The sequence below is a fragment of the Gambusia affinis genome, linkage group LG04 (assembly GCF_019740435.1).
Source record: "Gambusia affinis linkage group LG04, SWU_Gaff_1.0, whole genome shotgun sequence".
In the NCBI taxonomy this organism is placed as follows: Eukaryota; Metazoa; Chordata; class Actinopteri; order Cyprinodontiformes; family Poeciliidae; genus Gambusia; species Gambusia affinis.
In genome coordinates, this window is record NC_057871.1 from 12,896,484 (window position 1) to 12,920,822 (window position 24,339).

General features: G+C 38.1%; 1 protein-coding gene across 1 annotated transcript in view; it reads left to right on the top strand.

The window, feature by feature from the left end:
- The first annotated feature begins 5,194 nt into the window (after positions 1-5,194).
- The window catches only part of LOC122830229 (myosin-9-like), a 35,816-nt gene continuing 16,671 nt past the window's right edge, over positions 5,195-24,339 (top strand). Inside the window, exons 1-17 of the mRNA XM_044115418.1 lie at positions 5,195-5,365; positions 9,504-9,694; positions 11,022-11,172; positions 11,279-11,425; positions 12,693-12,720; positions 14,439-14,532; positions 14,955-14,975; positions 16,515-16,607; positions 17,322-17,385; positions 17,521-17,619; positions 18,594-18,737; positions 19,245-19,340; positions 19,425-19,501; positions 19,582-19,776; positions 22,310-22,483; positions 22,587-22,760; positions 23,810-23,924. Of these exons, the coding sequence (XP_043971353.1) occupies positions 9,509-9,694; positions 11,022-11,172; positions 11,279-11,425; positions 12,693-12,720; positions 14,439-14,532; positions 14,955-14,975; positions 16,515-16,607; positions 17,322-17,385; positions 17,521-17,619; positions 18,594-18,737; positions 19,245-19,340; positions 19,425-19,501; positions 19,582-19,776; positions 22,310-22,483; positions 22,587-22,760; positions 23,810-23,924 (1,858 nt within the window). The 5' untranslated portion in view covers positions 5,195-5,365; positions 9,504-9,508. The remainder of the gene's footprint in view (positions 5,366-9,503; positions 9,695-11,021; positions 11,173-11,278; positions 11,426-12,692; positions 12,721-14,438; positions 14,533-14,954; positions 14,976-16,514; positions 16,608-17,321; positions 17,386-17,520; positions 17,620-18,593; positions 18,738-19,244; positions 19,341-19,424; positions 19,502-19,581; positions 19,777-22,309; positions 22,484-22,586; positions 22,761-23,809; positions 23,925-24,339) is intronic.

A 24,339-nucleotide genomic window follows, 5' to 3' on the forward strand; every position in this document is an offset into this window, starting at 1 on the left:
CTCTTTGGCATTTAACGTTTTGTGTACAGAAAGCAGATTATTATTATTATTAATATTATTGTTATTATATTGAACCTTCAAACTAACTTGCAGCCATTTTTTTATTTATAAAGTCTCAGCAGAAAGCAGTGCGTTAAACTGCTGATTTTCGGTTAACCAGGTGAACCGTTTTGTAGTCCAACTCTGGCTTTACTAACATCTCCCAGTTGAAACCTGGGCGACTTTTAACCCGTTTGTCCTGAATGCCACTCCATCTGTCTATTTTTTAAATGGATATTTCAACTGATAACTGCTAGGATAGTGGACTGATTGCCTTGTGAAGCCCCTTCTCCCCTGCAGTCGGCGGTAAACGCCCTCGTTAAAATATCTAAAGTTTGTTACTTGGTCTCTGTAAAATCCCGTCTGTCTCTTGCATGACTTCTTCACCGGTTTGCAGGTTTGTTTTGGGACGCTGCTCCCCTCTGTTTAAGGGCCTCCTGTATGTAAAACACACTATGGATATGTTGTCTTGACAGATCTATCAAATGACTAAGCTTTACTGCCCTTTTGTTTAACTTTTGTTTTTGTTTTTTGGCTGTTTTATCCTCCCCGACACCCTAGTCTCATTTCAAACAGAATAAATGCCATTATATTGTGAATACCTCAGGATTTTTTTTTTCCTTTTTTTGAGAAAAATAATAAAACACTCAAAAATCAAATAAATAAAAACTCATAAAAAGCTTTTGTGTCGTTGTGTACTTTAATTTTGAAGTAAAAATCTAATTTTGACTTCTGTCTACGTTTTGTAATTCTAACTTTTGGCCACAAGAGGGAGAACTTCTCCGTCTCTCTGTGAGGCTTCTAATCTCTGACGGTGTTTTAAATCTGCATATCCATCCATCCAGCTGCCCGGTTCTCAATTACACGCTTTCTTGCACGTTTTGAGATCTAATCTCGCTTTTTAATGAATGCATCTGGAAATGTTCGTATCTGATTTAGCTGAAATAGCTGATTTAGAGCGATATAATTGCTCCGTCTGCCAAACACCGTCACGCTTCTGTTCCTGGTGCGTCGTTTTCTTCTGTTAAATGAGCCGCTGCTCCTTACATGTAAAGAACATGACTGGTTCTGCTTTTATTTGGAAACCTCCCCAACAAATCACGCAGATTTAAACTTACCTTTTACTAAACTCACATTATGAACAAATCACTCTGAGGTGAGTTTGACTCGACAGACTGAATATTTGATCCAAGGCGATGAAATTGAGCCGCAGAGATTTCATCTGATTGGGATTCAAATTACATTTTCCTGCAAAGATATTCGTGAAAGTTCAAATAATAGTTGTGTGTAATAGTGAGAGAAGGAAAAAATTGACACAATTTGTTCACATTTTTACCAATGGGAGTTCAAAGAGCAAGAGTGACTTTTCCACTTGGCTCACCTGAGTAAATACTTTGTAATATTGAGTATGTTTCTTTAAGGTTTATTATGGAAATGGTAGTAGATTTTTGCCCCAAAAAAAAGCCTCAGAAGTATCTGTTTCAAAAATTGAAAATTTGCAGTAAAGAAATTTTAAGTTTAAAAAATGTTCAACTTTTGAAACAGGAATGTTTTTCTAGAAAATTTCTGAGATCAATTTCAAAATTTGAGAGTTTTTTTTAAAAGCAAATTTTCAACTTTTGAAACTCAGAAATTTCCAAGGATTTTTTTCTACCAAATTTCTGAAGTTAAGCTTGAACTTTCTTTTTTTTCTCTCTCTTGACTTTTGGAGCACAGAAATGTCCATCTTATTTTTTTAATTTCTGAGATGAAACTCAACATTCCAGTTTTTTTTCTGACAAATTTTTGACCTTTGGAGCTCAGAAATTTCCATGTTTTTTTGTTTGTTTTTATTACAGAAAATTTCTGAGAATAATTTTAAAATTTCTGATTTTATTTTGGCAGGAATTTTTTTCTATATATCCAATGGTCCTAATACGCCACCATGACAGACTAACATTTCTGACCCTCCTTTGGTAAATTTTTCCACAGATTTTCAACTTGATTTAGGTCTGGACTTTAATTAGGCCATTCTGGCAGACTAATATCTTCTATTTCAGCTCTTTCCTGTATCATTATGGTTGCTGTCCAACTGGAAAATGAACCTTCCCAAATGAATGAAACTAAAGACAAAGGAAAGAACAGAAACGATAAGATCTTTAAAGAAATACTAATGAACTGAACGTGATAAAACTTGTTGAGCAATACAGGAACTGAGTGGCAAAACCTGGGAAAGCAAATAAACAAGAATATGATCTAAATCCAAACCTAAAACACTGAAGGTTTGTGACGCAATCAGCTGATGCCAAATCCAGGGTATCAGAATAATTGACTAAACTCGTGGATGTGGGTTTGAATCTTATCCTGAGTTTCGGCATGAAGTGTACTTGTTCGTACATGAGAGAAAAAGCAAACTCCATGAATGTGAGGGTTTTTTCTGGGAATCCTCAGGATTAAAAAACTTGACAGTAACTGTACATTTCCCTGAGGCATGAGCATTTTGCATGCATGGTTGTCTCACTTCAGTTTTGCAGTGTTCTTTGTTTGAACCTGATTTTAATATGTTTATGTATCACATAAAGCTGCAGTTTGTAACTTTTATTGATAATATATTTTTACATGTCTGTTGGAACTGTCGCTGTGTTGTAACAGAATCATATTAGATGGATAATCTGTCTGCAACAGACTGGCGACCTGTCCAGGGTGAACCCCGCCTCTCGCCCGGAACGTTAGCAGGGGATAGGCACCAGCAACCCTCCCGACCCCATTAGGGAGAAGGGTGAATAGAAAATGGATGGATGGATGGATGGATGGATGGATGGATAATCTGTGAAAAAAACGAGCTTCTCCCAGCGCTAACTAGAAACAACCAATCAGAGCCAGAAGGCGGCTTAGCGCTGCCAATCAGCAGTCCCCTTCGTGAATGCTAAGGCTAGTTAGGATAGCCACGGATAAATGGTTTTTCTGTAACTAAGTTGTTCCTCCGCCATTAGCACATTTAGCAGTGCAGATGATTGGCAGCACTTAGGCCCGCCTTCTGGCTCTGATTGGTTGATTTTGGTTGGGGTTTTTCCATTTCTTCAGATGGCAATAGTAGCTCAGAGAGGATGTGTAACAGTCTTGTCATAGTCACAGTTTTAACAAATAAAAATAAAAGTTACATACTGCAGCTTTAGGCTTTAATGCAATAAATTTTACAGCTGTTGAATTCACATTACTCTCCTTTATGCATCATTTTGTGTCAGTTTCCGCTGTTCTTACTAATTAACCACATTTGAAGAGACTTTAAAGGGAAGCTTTTTTCTTTCTTTCTTTCTTTTTTCTTGCTCCATTCTTGTTGCAGCATGCTGCTTCTTCTTAATATCAGTTCATCTTTAATGTGTGACCCATGTGAAGCCGCAGGATGACTGGGGCTGATTATGAGGCTCGTAGAGCAACCCAACACCGAGGAAACGAGGCGCCGCCGCTCACTTCTCTTTCCTCAAGTCTTCTCTTTCTTTCTGCTCCTTTCTGACCATATATGGTAGGAAACTCAGCTAAAACCTCATTGGTGGATGGGAGACACGGTGCAGGTAGATGTGTTACCTTGTTTGGGAGGTTTGATTCCCCTGAAACTCCCGTCTGAGACCCGCTGCTGCAGATTGAGGATTTTAAATCTTAAAAAAATATGAAAACTTTTGTCTGTCAGTCAGACAGACAGACATGTTGGTGTTTCCGCTCTGGTCTGTGTTTTATTTCTTGTTTCCACATCAGACACATCAAACTGCCGCACCCCTGCTCAGCTCGTTCAGGTAACAGAGAAACTCTGCTTTCCGACGCAGCGAGAAACACACAAACGCATCATGTGTTCACCGGTATTCACTGAATATTTGAGCTATGAATGCTTCAGCTCCCGGTGTCTGCTTTGTTTTATTTATTTCATGTCATTTTTGCATTTTTATACCAGAAATAAAGACTGAAATATGCAGCGAACTTTAACTTTATTTCACATGTTTAACATCCTGCGGTTTAATGCTGCTGATATGATCACCAACTTTGTCACACATTTTTGTGGTTTGACTCCTGCTTTATTTCAAAATGTAACACATAATTTAATTAATAACTAAATAACAAATATTCATCCTTTTTTTGTTTCAAATTTTGTAGGTCTGCGACAGACTGACGACCTGTCCAGGGTGAACCCCGCCTCTCGCCCGGGACGCAGCTGGGGATAGACACCAGCAACCCTCCCGACCCCATTAGGGAAGAAGGGTGTAAAGAAAATGGATGGATGGATGGATGGAAATTTTGTAGGTGTTGCCTTCAGTTCTCCCAAATCAATGCTTTATAGACAAATTTGACTTTAATTCCACCTAAAAGTGCTTTATAGTTTGTCAGATTTTTGTAGAATATCTCAGCTAATTTTTTTAATTTATGAAAGATTTTCAATCATACTTTGTTCTGAACTTTGACTGGGCCATTCTGATGCTTAAATACGCTTTGATCTGACGTAACTCTGGCTGTAGATTTAGAGTTGCCTCACCACAGCATGACGCTGCCATCACCATGTTTTGGCAAATGATGTGTTCAAGATCTGTGTTTCAAACCTATCAAAAGTTCAGTTGATTGTAAGAGAAATCTCAGTTTTTTCAACAAACGAATCTTTATCCATCCATCCATCCATCCATCCATCCATCCATCCATCCATCCATCCATCCATCCATCCATCCATCCATCCATCCATCCATCCATCCATCCATCGTCCGTCCGTCCGTCCCTGCTTAAATTTAACTATATCAGTCAAATAAAAGCAGTTTTTATCTGTATACTCCAAGTTACATAAATTTAATATTTAATTTTAAGACATATTGAATGGAGATAAAAGTATTTATTAATATTTTAACTGTTTATTAATGAGTTTTATGAATATATTCTGGCACAATGTAAATTAATATGATCTATAACGCACCAAATCGCTGAAAAGAGATTTTTGACATCATCTGAACCATCTTTCTTCTGAAATTGCGTACAGATTGTGCGCTTGGATTTAAACCTTTTTGAGAAGCCCCGCTTTTTTTTTTGTTTGTTTTGTTTTCTGTTTTTTACCAGGCTCTCCTGAACGCACCATGCGCTTGCAGCGAGCTGCGGCTGTGGAAGTGGGCGGGGACTTTTGGTCACCTGCGAAAAATAAAACAGCGGAGCTGAGAACCTGTGCGGCACCCATCCTGTCCGAACCACCACTCTGAGCGGCTGGACGGAGCGGCGAGCCGACAGACTGCACCTCATCCCGGGGAGGAGAATCAGCGACACGCCGCAGAGTGGAGCGGGACCGACACGGACACACAGCTTACCTGCTGCTGAAAACAAGGTCGGCTCTTTTATTTACTTATATTTAGTTTCCAAAATGCACGAAAAAGTAGCTCATCAAAACTGTATGAAGTATGTAGGGCTTATTTTAAGCTATGAGTTAATTTAAAAATAGAATAAAGCTTTAAATGGGTTTAGTTTTGCTGATGAGAGGTCAGTTTCGCACCTGGATCAGGTGTTTCCAATCAGAAACACTGAAGACTTTTGACTAATTTACTCCTAATCTGTACAAACTTACTTATTTATAATTTATTAAGCACGAAAGATTCTCGTGTATGAAGTTAAAATGATGCTGGTAGCAGAAAATATGTAAAACGACACCAGAAGCAGCATGAAAGTACAAACCCAAATGTTCAGTGTTCAGAGTGCCTGTAATTACGGCAGGTGTAGTTTGTGTTGCAGTTTGCAGTGGCAGCAGCAGCAGCAGCAGCAGCACACACCCAGCTGTTCAACAGCTCCAGGCTACAGATTTGGTTTGCACACACAAAAGAGGGACGTCGGCCTGTCAGGAGTTGCATATATGAGGTTTCCTCAGCCGGGCGAGGCTTTTAAACAGAGATGTGATCAACATGATGGCGGCCTTCCTCTTTCTGCTCTGGATCAAACAGCCAGCTGTTAATTAAAAATATGCCCTATTTCCTGAATCTACCTGTCCTGCTCCACCTAAAACCAGAACATCTAAAAGAAAATCTGCAGTAATTCTGATTGTGTTAATCAGATTACTTGTGATGAATCAATGAACTTTGCAGGACTTAAAATGGCTGTTTGCTGAAAGAAAGACATAACCAGAGTCGTAATGAAGTCAAAACTGTAGAAAAAATAAACATTTTGCTTTCTAGATAAAAAGAAAAGCAGTTTGTACATTTGTTTTACCCAAAACTCAAGTGGCAGTTTTAACTCCATCTGGTTCATAACTCTTAATGGATTATTAATTTAGTTATCTAAAAATGATCAATAAATCACCCAAACGCTGCACTGAGTCGAGCAGAATTGCCTGAACTTTTCACAAATAAATGTTAAAAGTATTTTTTCGCTGCAGATGCATCCTTTGCCGCACTGAAAGGAATACTGTGTTGTTGCATTTTAGGCAATAAAATGTTTCCTTATTTAAAAATGAATTGTTTTGCATCTTGTGCATTTCAAATATATATATAAAAGAAGGTATTTAATGAAAATTCAACAGAATGTGGCAATTCTTTATGCGATTAATCGCCAGAAAACTTGATTTGTTGTCAAAATAATATCGATTAATCGGCTGACTAAATGTTTAACTGTCAAAACAATCGATTAAGTAAACCAATAATTAGTTGCTGCAGGTGGCAGGGCTCGTGCTCGGGGCCTTAGCCTGGATAAAGCTCGGATTGACAGGCAGCCAGTTGATGATGCTGAACACAAAAGATTAAGCTGTGCAGCTGGACTGCATGCAGATAAACTACTGCAGAAGCTTGAGCTGAAGCACAGAGGCGGTTTGTGCAACTTCCTCCAGAAGTTGCCCCATGGTTGGCTCTGAAAGTGAAGCCGCAAACGCATGACTGCAACTCGGAGAATATGCAGAAGCAGTCGCAGCAGCTAGCGTAGCATTTCGTGTGTCCTGTGGCAGCGCTGCTCCTCTTCAGCAGTCTGAGTGCATAATGCACTTAGGAGAGACCCAGGTGACACCTTGAGTGCTTATCCCTTCATCCCTCATTCGATAAACAAGCACACACTCTGGAGATCGCTCTGATCCCCCCCCCACACACAATCCGTCTTTCATCGCTCTGATCGTCGACTCGAGAACAAGCAGCTCATCTAAATGCGTTTTAATGAAGCTCACGTCTTTTTCTGTCAACATCTCTGCTCTTCTTGTCTTTTCCTTTTCTTCAGGATCAGGATGTGATATTTCTCTCTGTCCAGACTTGTACTAACATTCCTCCCCTCAAAGCATCACTTTCTTCCTTCATCTAACAGATCCTGCAAACACCCGAGTCTTCTTCGAATTTAAAAAAAATTGGCATCAAACGTTTATAAATGTTTCCAGATGTCATCAGGCGTCAACAGTGGCCGCCGTATTTTACAAAATCAAACAAATTTGGTTTCAATCAACCACTGTGCTAATAACATTTAACTCCACAATTAATTTAAATAAACTTTCTGTTTTTGTGCATGTGGAGAGACAAGGGGCAGGTTGACCTCTGGTGACCCCAGGAAACATTTTTAAAAGATGATCTGAAATTGTAACGGGTTTTGTCACTATCTTTTTCTGGACGATAAATTATCCCAGAGGTTATTGCGATAAATGGTAACGTTGTTATTTTGAGACCATTTTCAAGTAATAATAAAGAAGACATTCTCAAAGATCAATAAACTTTAAACAAACATTTAACTAGAAAACATTTCAAATATTAAATAAAACAGAAGTTGACAGAAAACCTTTCATCCAGTCTGAGAAAAAATCTCGTAAATGACGCAAATGGAAATTATTGATCTTGTTTTAATTGATTTGTTTATTGCAACAAGCCAAGTAACAACACAAAGAAAACATTTTTTTGATTGAAGCCATGTTTAGTTTGCTTTTGTAAATGTGGATTGGTTGGTTGACCTTTGACCTGTGGAAACATTATCTTTAAAATGATGGCCACACAAACAAAAAATGTTGTTGTACAAATGTAGCACAGTTGATTGAAACCATATTTAGTTTCTTTGGTAAATGTGGATTGCCTGGCTGACCTTTGACCTCTGGAATTCACACAGACTGGCCAGAGAGACACCAGATGATTTAAAAAGAAAAGATCATTTATTACAAGAGAGTCAAAAACTGTTTCAAAATTAATGGAGGTCGGCAAAACAGACTTCACCTCAGGCATTCAGGTCGACCTCTGGAAACTCTCACCAGGTCGACCTCTGGCGACCTCTGGCAACTTTTTTTTTTTTTTTTTTACTTAAAAATTGTAACAAAAAAAAAAATTTTATTGCACAAATGTAGCACAGTCGATTGAAACCATATTTGTTTTTTCTTTATTTGTAAACGTGGATTTCAAATATCTTTAAATGACTAATTCATACAAGTAACAAAGAAAATGACAAGATCGGGCAGCTGACTTGTGTTCTCACTGATGAGGCATTTTCAGACGGCTGCCCCTTAGTAGGGAGTTAGCATCTTTTTTTAATGTTTTTGTGGGTTTAGGACAGGGGTAGGGAACTCCAGGCCTCGAGAGCCGGTCTCCTGCGACTTTTAGATGTATCTGAGCTTCAACACACCTGAGTCAAATAATGAGGTCATTAGCAGGACTCTGGAGAACCTGACTGCACTGAGGAGGTCATTCAGCTGTTGGATTCAGGTGTGTTGAAGCTGAGATACATCCAAAAGTTGCAGGAGACCGGCTCTCGAGGCCTGGAGTTCCCTACCCCTGGTTTAGGATAAAGAGGCATAAATGACAGAGGAGACCAAATGATACAGTAGAAGCAGCTGCGTGTCTGGACCGGCGCTGTAGAAACAGAACAAAAGCCTGTTCTTCAAATTTCACACCGTGGGATGATGCGGAGCAGTCAAAACGGTTTCTGAAAGCTGCAACTCAAAGGCCCGTTAGCTGTTTTTCTTTTTCGACTGAAAGGTTGTTTTAAAAAATGTCTTCATGTTGCAGCATGTGGCATTCCTTCTGCTGCATTGCTAATAAACAAGTCTTACATGTGCTGCGTTTCAGTCGTACACAAAACTGGGAAATTATCTTCTGAGGGAGAGAAATTTAATATTTTACTGTGAAATATTCAGCAGATGTTTCTTTAATTTTTGGATTATTTTTCTCACATTTAGCACACTTTAATAACATTTAAGATGTAAATGTCTTTTTTTTTTTTTTAAACCTGTTGAAATCTAAACTTGAATAATCTAAATATTAAATTTGAATAAACCTAAATGTGAATATTCAATATAATTATTAAATCTGAATTTGCTTATTAAACCTAAATGTGAATAATACATCTAGATGTTGAATTTGAATAATTGAATGTACATATTGAATATTAAATTATTGGAGTGTGAAAACAAGAACTAAAATCAAAATTCTAAATATTAAACCTGAACATAAAGTTTGCTGAATGATTTCTTAACCCATTTTCATGAATTAACCTCTAAACTGTTAATTTAATCTCTTGTTTTGCAGCCACCATGACGGACGCAGACAAGTTCCTGTACGGGGACCGGAGTGGCATCAACGACCCGCTGGCCCAGGCCGACTGGGCCTCCAAGAAGCTGGTGTGGATTCCCAGCGAGAAGCAGGGATATGAGGCCGGGTCGCTGAAGGAGGAGAAGGGCGACGAGTGTGTGGTGGAGCTGTCCGACTCTGGCAAGAAGGTGAAGCTCCAACAGTCCGTGTAGTTGGGGAAATAAACTCCAATTAAAAATATTCACCTTAATCGATTCAAACAAGATGAAAACTTTCCCACTATGTAAGGCCTGTAGATATTTGTTGAAACTGTCACCATGTTGTGACCGTTTGTTATGTGACTGATGAAATTGAGCTGACTAGAAACAACCAATCAGAGCCCGGGGGCGGGTCTTGGCGCTGTCAATCAATCTGTGCAGTCAGTTTGGTTAGCATCACCACCCATGACCTCAGACAAATGGTTTACCTGCAAGTTGTTTCTCCCTGTTAGCACATTTAGCAGCCAATACATGAGGTTGACTGACAGCGCTAAGACCCACCTCCTCGCTCTGATTGGTTGTTTTTGGTAATTTCTTCAGACGGCAATAGCAGCTCAGGGACAAAGTGAAGGAGATCAATATTTTTCATAGATCATGTCATATTTTGTCAGTTTTAATAAATATGTAAGAAGCATTTTCTTTATAAAAGTTGCAAACTGCAGCTTTAACCGATAAGAATCCCTCTGTCAAATTTTAACGCAGCTTTCTGCACAGCAACAGTTTTTCTGCAGGTCCTTTTGATATAATAGAGAAATTTTGTTGAAAAATGTATTCTAATTTAATGAATATGACTGTAATTGTTAATGTGAGACGGAGATGACTCAGTGTGACGCCAACAATAATAAAATAACCAGGATGCAGAGAAGAGGTTAGCGTTACCTGAGGAGACGCCACGATCGAAACTCAGAAAAAGTTTAAATTCAAAAATGCTTTATTGACCCCAAAGGGAAATTAAGTGTTGTTGTAACTCGTATGAATTCAAATTCTTCAGAGTATGCAGATAGTGATGCTGTTGGAAAGAAAGATCTCCTGTTGCAGTCTGCATTGGAGTGAATCTGAAGACGCCTCTGACTAAAGATGAGGATAACGGTCTGGGTTGTCCATAATTTTCTTAGTTTTTATTAAGAATCCTTCTTTGCATCATCGTCTCCAGAGGTTTCGTAGAAATCGTTTGACGATCTGTTTGAGGATTTTGGAGGCTTATTCCAAAATTAACTTTTAATCACTTTCGTTGTGGTTAAAATTGGCCATAGAAGTATTTATTTATTTATTTTTTTGTAAAATATAAACTAATGTTGGCGTCTATTTCTACGACGCCATCTTGTACATATTCTAAAGAAAAATACGTAGTCATGCAAATGCTTCACATGTTACTTTAACCAATAAGTGGAATCGTTGAGCAAGCAGCTTGTTGAATCGACTGATTCCAATCCTTAATGTCACAGCAGTCGGTGACGCTCATCTCTGTGAATCTCAGGTGAAGGTGAACAAGGACGACATCCAGAAAATGAACCCGCCCAAGTTCAGCAAGGTGGAGGACATGGCGGAGCTCACCTGCCTGAACGAGGCCTCCGTCCTGCACAACCTCAAGGAGAGATACTACTCGGGACTCATCTACGTAAGTGGGGATGGGTCCGCGGGGATGGGTCCGCGGGGATGGGTCCGCGGGGATGGGTCCATGGGATGGGTCCAGGGATGGGTCCGGGATCGGGTGGATCGGTTTCTAAACATCACTTCCTTTCTGCGTGGTGATCAACCCGTACAAGAACCTGCCCATCTACAGCGAGGAGATCGTCAACATGTACAAAGGCAAGAAGAGGCACGAGATGCCGCCACACATCTACGCCATCACCGACACGGCCTACAGGAGCATGATGCAGGGTGAGCGTCTTACCGAGGAGGATGTGAACGATTATTGGTTCCTGATGTTCAATACACAATAAATCACTTAATCACATAATAAATTAAAACAAGCTCAATAATTTATCGTTTTTCTCTTTAATCTCTTTCTACCAAAAAATGGATGACAAAAGTCTTTGGATATTTAAAATGTCTTCCAGGTTCAGTGATGAATTTAAAGTTTATTGATCTTTGAGAACGTTGTCTTGCATTGAAAATGGTTGCAAAACAACAATATGAGTGTTTATCGCAATAATTACTGGGACAATTTACCATCCAGCAAAATTTTTAATTGTGACAGACCTACATGTGAAAATGTTAGAGTAAACATAAAATGTTAAAGTTCACTGTAATGTTTCCCCAGATGCATTTTTATTTCTGTAGCTGAGTTTCCAATGACCATAAAATTGTGCAAATTGAAATTATGAAAATAAATTTGCATAATGGAAACATGGTAATTAATAAAATGAAATTATCGGCTGGGATGAGGTAGTTTTTCAGCCGGATCAAAATGGATGTTTTTCGCAAAGCTACAATGGAAACACTTTTTTTCATGTGATCAACAGCTGCTGTTACTACAGCCAAAAACCACAAAGACAGGAAGTGATCTTTTCTGTAGTGTTTTTTTTTTTTTTTTTTTTTTCAGACATGGCGCTGCTCCATCAGAGCAAAAATAGAAAATGTGGGTCATTTGAACTTGTTGAATCCATAACTCTTCTCTAAAATCGCAGACGACAATTTCTCTAAAACGCCGCTTATGTAGCCAGTTCTGTAAGCAGTTTGTTGCTCCAACGCCTGAATAAAACACCGACGTTTCCTCTGATGGCTGCTAGACGAGCACTAGCGCCGTGGCTGAAAAATTCATATCTAATGTAACTGTTTCCGTCTCTGCCAAGATTTTTATTGAACAAGATTATTAATGTGTGATTTTAAGCAAATTTCTTATTGAATGAAAACACTGAATTTGCGAAATCATGTTTTTTTTTTTTTTTTTTTTACATTAGCAGAATAGACAAAGATTTGTATTGCAAACGCAGCTTTTTGTGACTGGGGAGCTGAAGGTAGCGCCGCCACTGCACAGCTGGACGTTTTCCTGTTTAAATGAGCAGTAATTATTAAACTACAATGTGCGTTTGTTGACACTAAGCAGAAGCTGCAGACTTGTACAATCCTGCCCTTTGTTGCTGCTTGTTAACTTGGCATCAAGTTTTGTATTTTTTTTTTAACCCTTAATTCTTTTTCTTAACAGATCGAGAGGATCAGTCCATCCTTTGCACGTAGGTTTCTTTGATTCTTCTGATTTTACTTTTATTTTTGTAAAACTTACAACATAAATAAGACTAGTTTAAAAAAAAAAGAACCTTTTCTGCAAAAATGCTAAATCCTACCAATGTTTTTTTTTTTTTTTTGTTTTGTTAATTTCTAGTGCAAATATTTTAGTACTTGACATAATGCAAAACTAGGTTACTAGTAACTTTTAGCAAGAAGTACTGATGAAATAGTTCCAGTTCTGTTGGCAGATTATTTAACTTTGGAAACATTGGAAAAATGTCTCGTTATAAGTCAAACAATCTGCCAATGGAACATGTACTTTTTTCATCATTATTAAGGAATTATTGACTTAAAGCTGACTTCTATATCTTGCTGAAATGTTACATATAAGGTAGTTTTATCTTATTTCAAGTGTATTAAGATATTTGCACTAGAAATGGACAACAAATACCTGGAAAGATTTTGTTTTTGCAGTGTACAGACATTAATTTAGCTTTTGTTTGTAGTTGAGACTTTATTTCCTAGAGGCAATGGTTATTAGTTCAGTAACCCTAAAAGACCAAAACCTGTAAAGTAAATGTTTTTTTGCATATTTTGCAACATTCATACCATTTAACTCCTTTATAATATCAACGGTAATTTTTAAGAGCATTCCAGTCCTGCCCTTCCCCCTCCTGTTGCTGAGAAAAGCTCAGACATTTTCCCTTTGCAAAGAGATGATGCATTTCTGTTTTGCATTTGTTGAAAAATCTCAGATTTTAAAACAATTTGCCTAATAAAAACCAGCCCTTTGTCCTACACTTGGCTTTGTAAAACGGATCTGGACCTTCGATTATTGAGAAACTATTGCTTGCTGGGGTCAAGGACTCTGAAGTTTTAAATAATTGGGTCTAATTTTACTCAATCGCTAAAGTTTGTGACATATGTAATGCAGCAGATCGATGCTATAAAACTTATGGAAATTCAACAATATAAACAACCATCTGCCACTGAGGAGAGAAGTGTGAATCTAATCCAAACAACAAAGAGCAATAAAATGTCTTCAGCATTGGTTGCGAATTTCAAAATGGGGCTGGATGATATGTCCATATGACTGTAAAAACGTATCGGGATGTAAGCGCTTCATATCAGCGTCGATAATTATTAGTTTGTTTTAACTATCTGAAATATTGCCAGACTGGATGTATGACTTGTTCTTTTTTTAAAGAACGGCTTTCGCTTCACACCGTTTTTTATTTTTAGGCAGTTATGAGGCTCAGTCCTGAAACATGAAACTACTGCTGGGCAAGTTACTGAACAGGTTGCTAGGTAACCAAAGAGAGTGAGTTAGTCGATTTCACCCACTTTGCCCAGTTGGCCTTGAGAGGTTGAGCAGCTAAAGCCTTTCCTGTGCCTACATCTCCCAGAATGCTGTGCGGTTCTGGATCAGAGTTCAGTGAAACGATTGAATAATCTGTCAGACATATTATCTTTTGATATCGATCCTAACATATTGATTTATTGTCCAGTTCTAAGTAAAAGAAAAAAAAAGTTTGTGAATCAAGTTTAACAATATCAATAAAAGTGTCTCATGTTTTGTGATGATTAATATTACAAGTTCTTGTTTCTAGATTTCCATAACCTCTTGTATCTTTTCATTTAACCTTCTGGATGGCTACTTTAATGCATTTGGTGTGTGACTACTTTTAAATAATTGCATCCGGTGTGTATTTGTGTTCTGCAGTGGCGAGTCGGGAGCTGGGAAAACGGAGAATACAAAGAAGGTCATTCAGTATCTTGCTCATGTCGCTTCATCCTCAAAGTTCAAGAAGGACCAGGTTGGTTTGAAACCCAGACATCTCTTTGGTTTGTTTTTTTTATTAGTTTGTTCTAACAGTGGGAGATGAGTGAGAGTGGAAACGCCCCAGATCTCCAGCTCATCAGCTCCTTGATCTTTCCACAATCTTGTGTTTGTTAGATTTCCATTTTAGTCCAGATCTGTGAAGGTATGCATCTTAACGAGCTGTGGGGCGACGGTGGTGCATTCCTGTCTCAGGCCCCGACACGCCCGCCGGTCTTCCAGTTACTGAACCAAAGCAGAACTTCATACACGCTTGAGCTACTTGCACTACATCAGGATGTTTGACAAGATTTGACATGAAACGTTTCATGAATCCTTTTGCCATCAGCCGTTTCCTGTGACGTAATATCTGACCTACAATGTGTTTCTAAAGTGTTGAATTTTCTTTCCTCCCTCCAGGGTGGTGCTGTGTTGTCCCATGTGAGTTGATCTCTCTGACTCTTTGTGTCCATACTAACAAAAAAGAAATAAATCATCTGCCCAGATCAGATTGTCATACAGACATTTTATTTTTATTGGGTTTTTAGTCTAATCAGTGACAAATCTAACATTCTGCTGGTGAAAAACTCATGTTTGCTGTCTTTGTACAGAAAGGGAAGTTTGTGACCTGCAGTTCTTGTAAAACCACAACCTGTCAGTGGTGTACACTGCAAAAACACAAAAGTATCTTTGGTCTAGTTTTTAGTGTAAATATTTTATTACAGTTGAAATAACACAAACTGGCTTAGAAGTAACTTTTCAGCAAGATAAAGGAGCTTGTTTTAAGTCAAAAATCCCTTAATATGAATAAAAACATATTAGGCCTTTGGCCTGTCATGATAAACTTTACTGGATGATGAATTGTTTCAGAAGTTATTACGATAAACAATGATCTTGTCTTTGAGACCATTTTCAAGTAATATAATGATGCAGGAAGAACACATCCTCAAAGATCAATAAACTTCTGATAAGCATTTAAACTAGAAGACATTTAAAATCTCAAATCAGTAAACAAAACTGAAACTTTAGAATAAATTATGAAGTAACTGTAAACAAAAATTTCCTTTAAAGGCTGGTTGAAACCAAACTAAAGCCTTTTGTCATCCAGTTTTTGAGAAACTGAGAAACGAAAGAGAAACGATAAATCATGCAAATGAAAATTTAATATGCAATTAATTAATCTATTGTGACAGGCCTATTAGTTTTACTGGCAGATTATTTTTACCATTTCATAAGTGAACTAATCTGAACGTTTTCATCAGTATTAAGGAATTATTAGCTGAAGACGAGCTAACATTGACTTTGCACTTAAAGTTTATTTCAAGTGTACAAAGATATAGAGTTAGAAACTAGATTAAACATACTTGGTAAGATTTTGTTTTTGTATTTAGCAGCTGTTTTCTTTAAGCCCTCAGTTTGTTTGTTTTTTTTTCTTCTAGCGCATAAATTAATTTGCTTTTAATTTAAAGTGCTAACATTTTTAGCACTGCTGCCTGTGTAGCTGAGTTGCTCCAGTTTCTTGCTCTACATTTAGCTGGCTTACCCACCCAACAGAAACCAAGCTGAACTATAGAGCAGCTCAGGTTTCCTGCTCCACCCAGCAGCTTTTCTCATTCAGTCACTGTTTGTCATTTTGCACTGTTTTTGCATTATGTGAAGTCATCTGCGCTAACCTGGTTGTGGCGTCGCCTGTGTTGTGTGTGCCTGCATGGAAAGGGTCAGCTTCACCGGGGCTTGAACAGGCTTGCTGTACTGCATGCAGGAATGTGCAGGATCTGTATTTTTGCGTGTGCCTGCGTGTGGTTGGTTGAGCAATAACATCGCCTCAGGTCTTTCTTTTGAAAGTGAACAAGAAATCAGTTACAGGAAAAATCCTCTTGATGTATTTTTGACAATAAAAAATGTGCAGCTTTGCAGAGTTTGAGAATCTCCTGCTCAAGTTGAGACAAAACCAGTGCAATTCTGTCTCTTCTCCATTAGGGGGAGCTGGAGAAGCAGCTGCTGCAGGCCAACCCCATCCTGGAGGCCTTTGGCAACGCCAAGACTGTCAAGAACGACAACTCCTCTAGATTCGTAAGAATGAATTGAAGGCCGCTAAATCAGTTTGCTGCCATTTTAACTACTTCTACCTCTGAGTTATAAAAAGAAATGTGATACAGCTGAACCAATTCACCCTGAAGATGAACTAGTTCATACTGAATTAATTGATCACAGTTCACCACCTACAGACTCAACTAAAGTCACAATCCTTGTATGAACTAGTTCTTGTTTGTATGGGTTGTTTTTTTGTTTTTTGTTTTACTTTTAACATGTGGAGTTTAATCAACAAACTTTGGACACAAATTATTCGCAGGGTTTAGTTATGTAAATACTCAAAAGCTTCTAAAAACATTAATAAATGTCTGCTTCAATTCTTTGAAATGGCAAATATACCTTATAGTGAACCATCTTTGTCTTTCTGCAGAAACTAATATCTAGTTTCCTTTCAGCCAAGGAAAATAAATGATGCTCCTGAATTGGGTGCTTTGAAAACACCAGCCAATAGTGTGTGAAATAGCATTGTACTGAGGAATTTCAGCTGCATTTTGTTTGAGTATTTTTTCTATTTATTGTGAGGAACCTGAGTTATCAGACTTTGAGTATTCCCCACTAGTGACCTGAAAAATATTCTTTTTAAAACTTGTATTTTTATACCATTGTATTTATTTATTTTTCTTTGTTTGAGTACTGGATATAAATTCATAATGTTTGCATTTTTGTCCCTTTTTTTTTTTTTTTTGTGAAAAGGGAAAATTCATCAGAATCAACTTTGACGTCAACGGCTACATCGTTGGAGCCAACATAGAAACTTGTATCCTTTTCAGTGAGATTTGGATGGAAAGCTGGAGCAAGTTCACCATTTCTCTTATGTCTTGCTTAATGTACAGCAACGGTTTCCCGAAAAGTTACTGGTGCATACTGGTTTGTGCCTTAACTAAAACTTTAGATTTGCTGGAGAAGTCTCGAGCCATCAGACAAGCTAAAGAGGAGCGGACCTTCCACATCTTCTACTACATGCTGACGGGAGCCGGAGACAAAATGCGATGTGAGGACTTGGTTGTCAGAGCAGGAGTGCAATAAAAGGAAGAAGAAGTTTCAAAATAACTGTTACACAAATGTGCTACTTATGACATCAAGACTCTGAGGAAATAGTTTATAGGCAAAAGAATTAAGATTCTGGTTGCATTTTTATTTAAGGTGCTTCGTTGAACAGGTTGGGATCAATGGGCTGTGCAGAAAAATTACGCTTTTTTTTTTTTTTTTTCTCTTTATACTTAGACTTAGACAGACTTTATTGTCATTTTGTATGCACAGGTTGTATACATAACGAAATTTCGTTGCATACGGCTCAGGACAATGTTTTGAGGCTCCAATGAGGTTACTCCAGAACACACAATTAGATTTAAGTCTGATCAGTTCTGCCTAGTTTGAGCTGTTTTAGTTCCTCTTGTCACTTTTAAATCCAACGTTTACAGTCACTCATGAAAATAGCTGCAAACAGATTCTCAATTATGCAACAGTACATCTTTGAAAAGCAGAAGTAGAGCCTCCTGTAGTAGTGAGTCGACAACAAAACGCTTGTCTTTTCCAGTAGCCATTGTACAACTTTAAAACCAGCTGATCAAACGTCCTAGAACTCCAACTGGGTTGCTAGGTAACGGCCCTGTGGAAGGTTTTTGAAACGGTGCATTTTCCAGACACCCAAAAACAGCTGGGCTGTTTAGAAGCACCACAGAGGTGGTGTTTCCAGACACCAAAAAGAAGCATAGAAATGTTTAATGTTGCAGAATAGGCCTCCTTTAGGTATTTGTATTAAAATAATGCTGCAATTAGCATAAAATTGTGTGACGTGACCCTTCTATGCAAGCTGTGCTGCACTTTCAAAAGGCTAAATCTTCAGATTTAAAACTCTAGAAGATGAATCATGTCTGTTTTTTAGAGTAGGAATATAGTCGCTCGATTCCTTTTTCACTTGATAAAAATGAGACAAGCTGATGTTTATCGTTGCTCCCTTTGCAGCTGATTTGTGTCTGGAGGATTACAGCAAGTACCGTTTCCTGTCCAACGGAAAAGTGACCATCCCGGGGCAGACGGACAAGGAATTGTTCGTCGAAACCATGGAGGCCTTTAACATCATGAGCATCCCTGAAGAGGAAATTAATGGTACTTTCAGTAATTTTTATTATTATTTTTTACACTGACATTTCTATAAAGTTGTCGGCTTTGAAAGTCTTTACCTTTAAGCCAGCAGATTGTCTGACTTTATTGCAGAGGAGGGTAGAGTGACCAGAAATTTTACTGTAGTACGAGTTGCACTAATTCAACATTTTTCTTTCTCTTCAAGTTAAAGTGAAAAGTATCTTCCCAAGAAATTAAGAGTAAAAGTTACTTAAGTTTGAGAAACTGATCATAAAATCTGATTCAATATTTTAAGATGTCATCAAAAAGATAAAATATAGAGTTGTGTGCAAATTCTGGCATTTTAAAGACAATATTGATTACAAAATGACGCCTTCAAACAAAAGCAACACCTTTTCAAATCAATTTTCAATATTGAACTTTGGGTAAAGGTTATACTTGCAGATCCAGCAGATGGAAGTATTTACTACCCGCCTCTGCTCAATTGTGGATGTTTTGTTGGGATTACCAAGCAGGTTGTTTTGCTCTCAGGTCTGCTGAAGGTGATTTCCGCTGTGCTGCAGCTGGGGAACATGATGTTCAAGAAGGAGCGCAACTCAGACCAGGCATCCATGCCTGACGACACCGGTACGCCTCAACCTTCACCAGATTTTATCCATTTTATTCCTGTCAAAGTTCATCCTGCCATGTCTGCCATTATTTCCCTCCCAGCTGCCCAGAAAGTCTGCCACCTGCTGGGCATCAATGTGACCGACTTCACGAGAGCCATCTTGTCTCCCAGAATCAAGGTCGGCACAGCAGCTTCCTTTGGCGTGACGGAGTCGTTGAGGTTCCTCTCTGTGACGCAGGTTTATGGTTTCGTCTTCAGGTTGGTAGGGATTATGTGCAGAAGGCCCAGACCCAGGAGCAGGCAGAGTTCGCTGTTGAGGCGCTGGCCAAAGCTTCGTATGAGAGGATGTTCCGCTGGCTGGTGATGAGGATCAACAAGGCTCTGGACAAGACGAAGAGGCAGGGAGCGTCCTTCATCGGCATCCTCGACATCGCTGGATTTGAGATCTTTGAAGTAATTACCCGACAAGTCCACTTAATTTTTCTTTTTCAGTGTTAATAAGGGCTGCAACTAATCGGTTATCTGATTAAAAACGTTAGTACATTATTCTATATTTAACAACATAAATGTAGAAAAAAATACAAATTTCTTTTGAACTTGCATGCAACAACATGGCATTCCTTTGAATGCCAGATTATTTTAGGAAAGGAGCTAAAAACTTGACTTATTAGGGCTGATATGTTTTTAGTTTGATCAATTAAGCGGATTAAAAAGCTACTTAGAATATTTTTTTTAGTTTTCACATAATTTGAGCTAGGGTAGGACATTTACTAACAAATCATATTAAATGCAAAATGTTTCTGCAGTTCAATTTAACAGAAAATGTAACATGAATGTCAGTTAATGACGACTCAAAAGCATATTTGGATGCATCATATTAATCAACCTTAATTAAGTGCAGCAATAAATTAAGTTGAATAAACTAATGTTCTAGATTCAGACTTTTTATAGATTCCCGTCTAAAAAAGCCAGACTACTTTATCATTAAATGTTGCGTGCTTAGTTTGTCTAGAAGGAAAACATTGACCTTTTTACTTGCTTTAATCTCAGGAGGATGAATATTCTTGACCTGTAAGTATTTTCAAGTTGGCAATTTTTGAGCCACATGTTGAAAAACTGGATCTCTGTCTTAATTCTTCCCAGACGTGATCGTAATGTTTTGTTTAGTAACAGCAAAGCTGTAATGCAGGTCTTGCCTCGCATGCAAACTACAACCAAACATTTGTAGATAAGATGGTGTTGCTCCCACCCACAGCCTACACAGGAGGAGTCGGTCCCTGAGGCTGTTTACCAAGGCAATGGAGAAAAGAAAAACAACTTCAGCCTTCATTTTGTACATCAATAATAAAGAAATCATTTCTGTTAATTCCTCTGCAGGGAATCAGAGGGAATTTTAAACTGCTACAGATGGAAATCCTTTGTCAAACTTTCAGATTTCTAGATCGGCTGCATTTTTTTATTTTCAAAAATTTAAACTGAAGTAAATCAACATGAAGGTCGTGCAAAATGAGTAAACAGTCGAAGTCTCTGATCTATTGACTTGGATGCTGATTAAACATGGAGATGTTTGACTGCCTGGGCCAAGCCTATTTGCTTTATGATCTAAAGATGTTTTCCTACAGCTCAGTTGGATAAAATGGCTTCATGTTAACAAGACTGCAGCCTGTTAACCTGCATGATTAAAAAAAGAAAAAAAACTCAACCATCTTCACCCAAATTCAACTATCTGGTGTTATTTAATTCATCTGAATCTATTAAAAACATGTTTAGTGGTTTGGTCTGACACAAATGTCCATGCAGTCTAAACTTGAACAGAAAGCTGCAGGGCTACAGCTAACAATTATTTTAGTAATAAATTAATCTATGAATTCTGATGACTAATCAGATTAAAAAAAATTCTCATTCTGCAATTTTTTTTTCATTTAAACCTTTTAAAAATGCAAACAATTAAATTCTTTTTTTTTTTAATAAAACATTTAAAATGGCATTTATTTAGTGAACACCTGATACTTTTTATCAAAAGATGCATCTGCAGCTAGAAATGTTAACATAAACATGTGAAAAGCTCTTATTTCTGCTTGACTGCACATCAACACAATTTGTTTTCTTTTTATTAACTGATAAATAATTGGACAGCAAAAGGTGCTTAATGGGACATTTTTAACACATTTTATTGATTGACCACCCAGAAAACACTTGCTGTTTATTTATATATATATATATACTCACAGTTTTGTCTTAGTTACTGCTCAGACTGTTTTTCCAGCATATGGCCTTTTTAGTGTCTGAAATGATTGCCAATCAAGTAATCGATTAATGGTGCATTCGCAACAAAACGGGTTTTGAGCTTCATGTGCGTCTAGTTTGCATTCAGAGTGGAGGTGCATCCAGGGCCCTTCATGGTGCGTTTTACATGTCTAATGCGGCACAATTTGAACAGTTTTGGTGCGTCAAGAGTGTCCGACAAATAAGACAACGGAAAAATAGAGCGAGTCTGTCGCGCCTCCACATAGACTTGAACGAAAACCAGACGTGTAGAGCAAAATGTCAAGTGTCTGCATTCAAAGTGCAGACGCGTCAAACGTGAAACATCGGATGTGTTTTTGATGCGCTCAACGTGTTTGGTGTGAACACACCAAAATGATTAACTTAATTGTACAATTGATTAGTTAATCAGCCCTAGAAGGATGAATCATGTTTACTTTCATATTGACCTATTTTCACAAAGTATGGGGAAAATATTATTTTCTTATTACTATGAGCCCACAGCCCAGTTGAGATATCAAATCAAACTTTATTTGTATAGCACATTTCAGCAGCAAGGCATTTCAAAGTGCTTCACATCAAATCAAACACAATGCAACATAGAATCAACAATAAAAACACATCAAGTCAGATTCCGTCAATAAATTTGCAATTGATTACGTTTCAAATACAACTCTAAACAAGTGGGTTTTTAGTTAACCTACTTGATTCCCTCCTGCAGCTGAACTCCTTCGAGCAGCTGTGCATCAACTACACCAACGAGAAGCTGCAGCAGCTCTTCAACCACACCATGTTCATCCTGGAGCAGGAGGAGTACCAGAGGGAGGGCATCGAGTGGAGCTTCATCGACTTCGGCCTGGACCTGCAGCCCTGCATCGACCTCATAGAAAAACCCGTACGACTTTTCTGCCTGAAATCAAATTAACTGCACAGTTGATGTCAGTAGAAACCACAGCATGGGTAGCGGTGGTAAAGATTCCTCTCTGTTTTTGTCCCAGAACGGTCCTCCAGGTGTTCTGGCCCTGTTGGACGAAGAGTGCTGGTTCCCTAAAGCCACCGACAAGACGTTTGTGGAGAAACTGGCTCAGGAGCAGGGAACTAATCCGAAGTTTGTTAAACCCAAGAAACTGAAAGATGATGCCGATTTCTGCATTATTCACTACGCAGGAAAGGTTCGATCATACATCTGTTCTTGTTTCACCAAATATTTAGCTGAGGATGAGCAAACATGACACAGAAGCCTAAAAATAAACCTTTTTAGATTACAACGTTCATCAAATTGGCTAACATAAAACGGGCCTATTGCACAAAATTCACTTTTTTCATGTTATTGTTTTTCCGCTTCTGTTTAAAGAAAATACAAAAGTTTTTTTTTTTTTTTGTGCCTGGAAAATGAGTCCTTTTGAAAACCTCCCAACTTGGTCTCAAATGATGAGCACTGCGCTTTTACTTAGCAACCTCAGTGAAGGCCAGCCTGTCACTTTGCAAGCAAGCAGAGTTCCAGAACATTTGGTCAGCTGGTCTTACTGCTGCACGTGCTGTACAATGGCTGCTGGAAAAGAAAAGTGTTTAGTTGTCGACTTGCCATCCAGAAACCACTTGCTGCATTCTTGTTGGTTGTGCCGAAGGCCCCACTTCTGCTTTTCATGGATGGATGGTTGTATAATAGCACATCTGTTTTCAATTGCAAATGTAAACATTGAGTTGGGGACATTTCCAGCAGCAGCTTATTTAGATTTAAAGTGACATGAGACCCTAAAACGGCTCATTCTGAAAGGACTTCAAAATGGGCAGAACTGAGCAGACTTAGATCCAATTATCAAAGACTAATTTTGTGCAAAAAATTTAATTAATTTATTTTGTTTAGCTCATAGACCTATTCAAGAAAGCATAATAGGTCACCTTTGAGCCACATTTCATACTTCAAGAACTGCATCACCACTTTAGTCGACAGATTTCTTTTCAAAGTCTGTTTAGATGTTGAATAATCTTTCTCCTTGCAAACAGAAAAGCAAGTCTGACATATTTGATCTCTTGGTCGCAGAGGTTTTGACAAAGTTGATCTATCCTGTATCCTTGTAGTTGCTTTATTTTTTTGCATATTCTGATAACAGTTCATGACTTCTCGCCCACAGCGAGAGGATTTATTAATTTAATGTCAGCAACTGACTGGAGGGATAAAGATGATGCTTCTCTTTAACTCCAAACATTTTCTCTGCAGGTGGATTACAAGGCAAACGAATGGCTGATGAAAAACATGGACCCCCTGAATGAGTGTGTGGCCACCCTGTTAAACCAGTCCACTGACAAGTTTATTGGTGACCTCTGGAGAGACGGTAAGCTGAGCAAAACGCCTCATTGATTTGACGTAAAAGCTGCAAATTCAGTGAACTTCAGACCTTTTAGTTTAAGGATTCTTAATGCTGAGAATGTTAACTGGTCAGTTTTTCAAAAGTTAGCTCGTGTCCACATTGCAAGTAAGCAAAGACAAATTCAATTGTTTGGAAATATGTCTAAATGCAAAAAAAAAAAAAAAAAAAAAAATTGTTCTTGTGGAAGCTAAATACTAACTAAACCCTACACCAACTTTTTTTGAAGATAAAATGTATAAATTAGTCCGTAAGGGTCAAGTCTTTTATTTCTGTGCAAATTTACATTTTTGTGTAAATTTGTTTATTCTTCAATACTTGGCCTGAAACTTGTCTGTGCTGCCCCCATTAGGTTGGAGGGGGAACTCCAGTTGAACTTTCT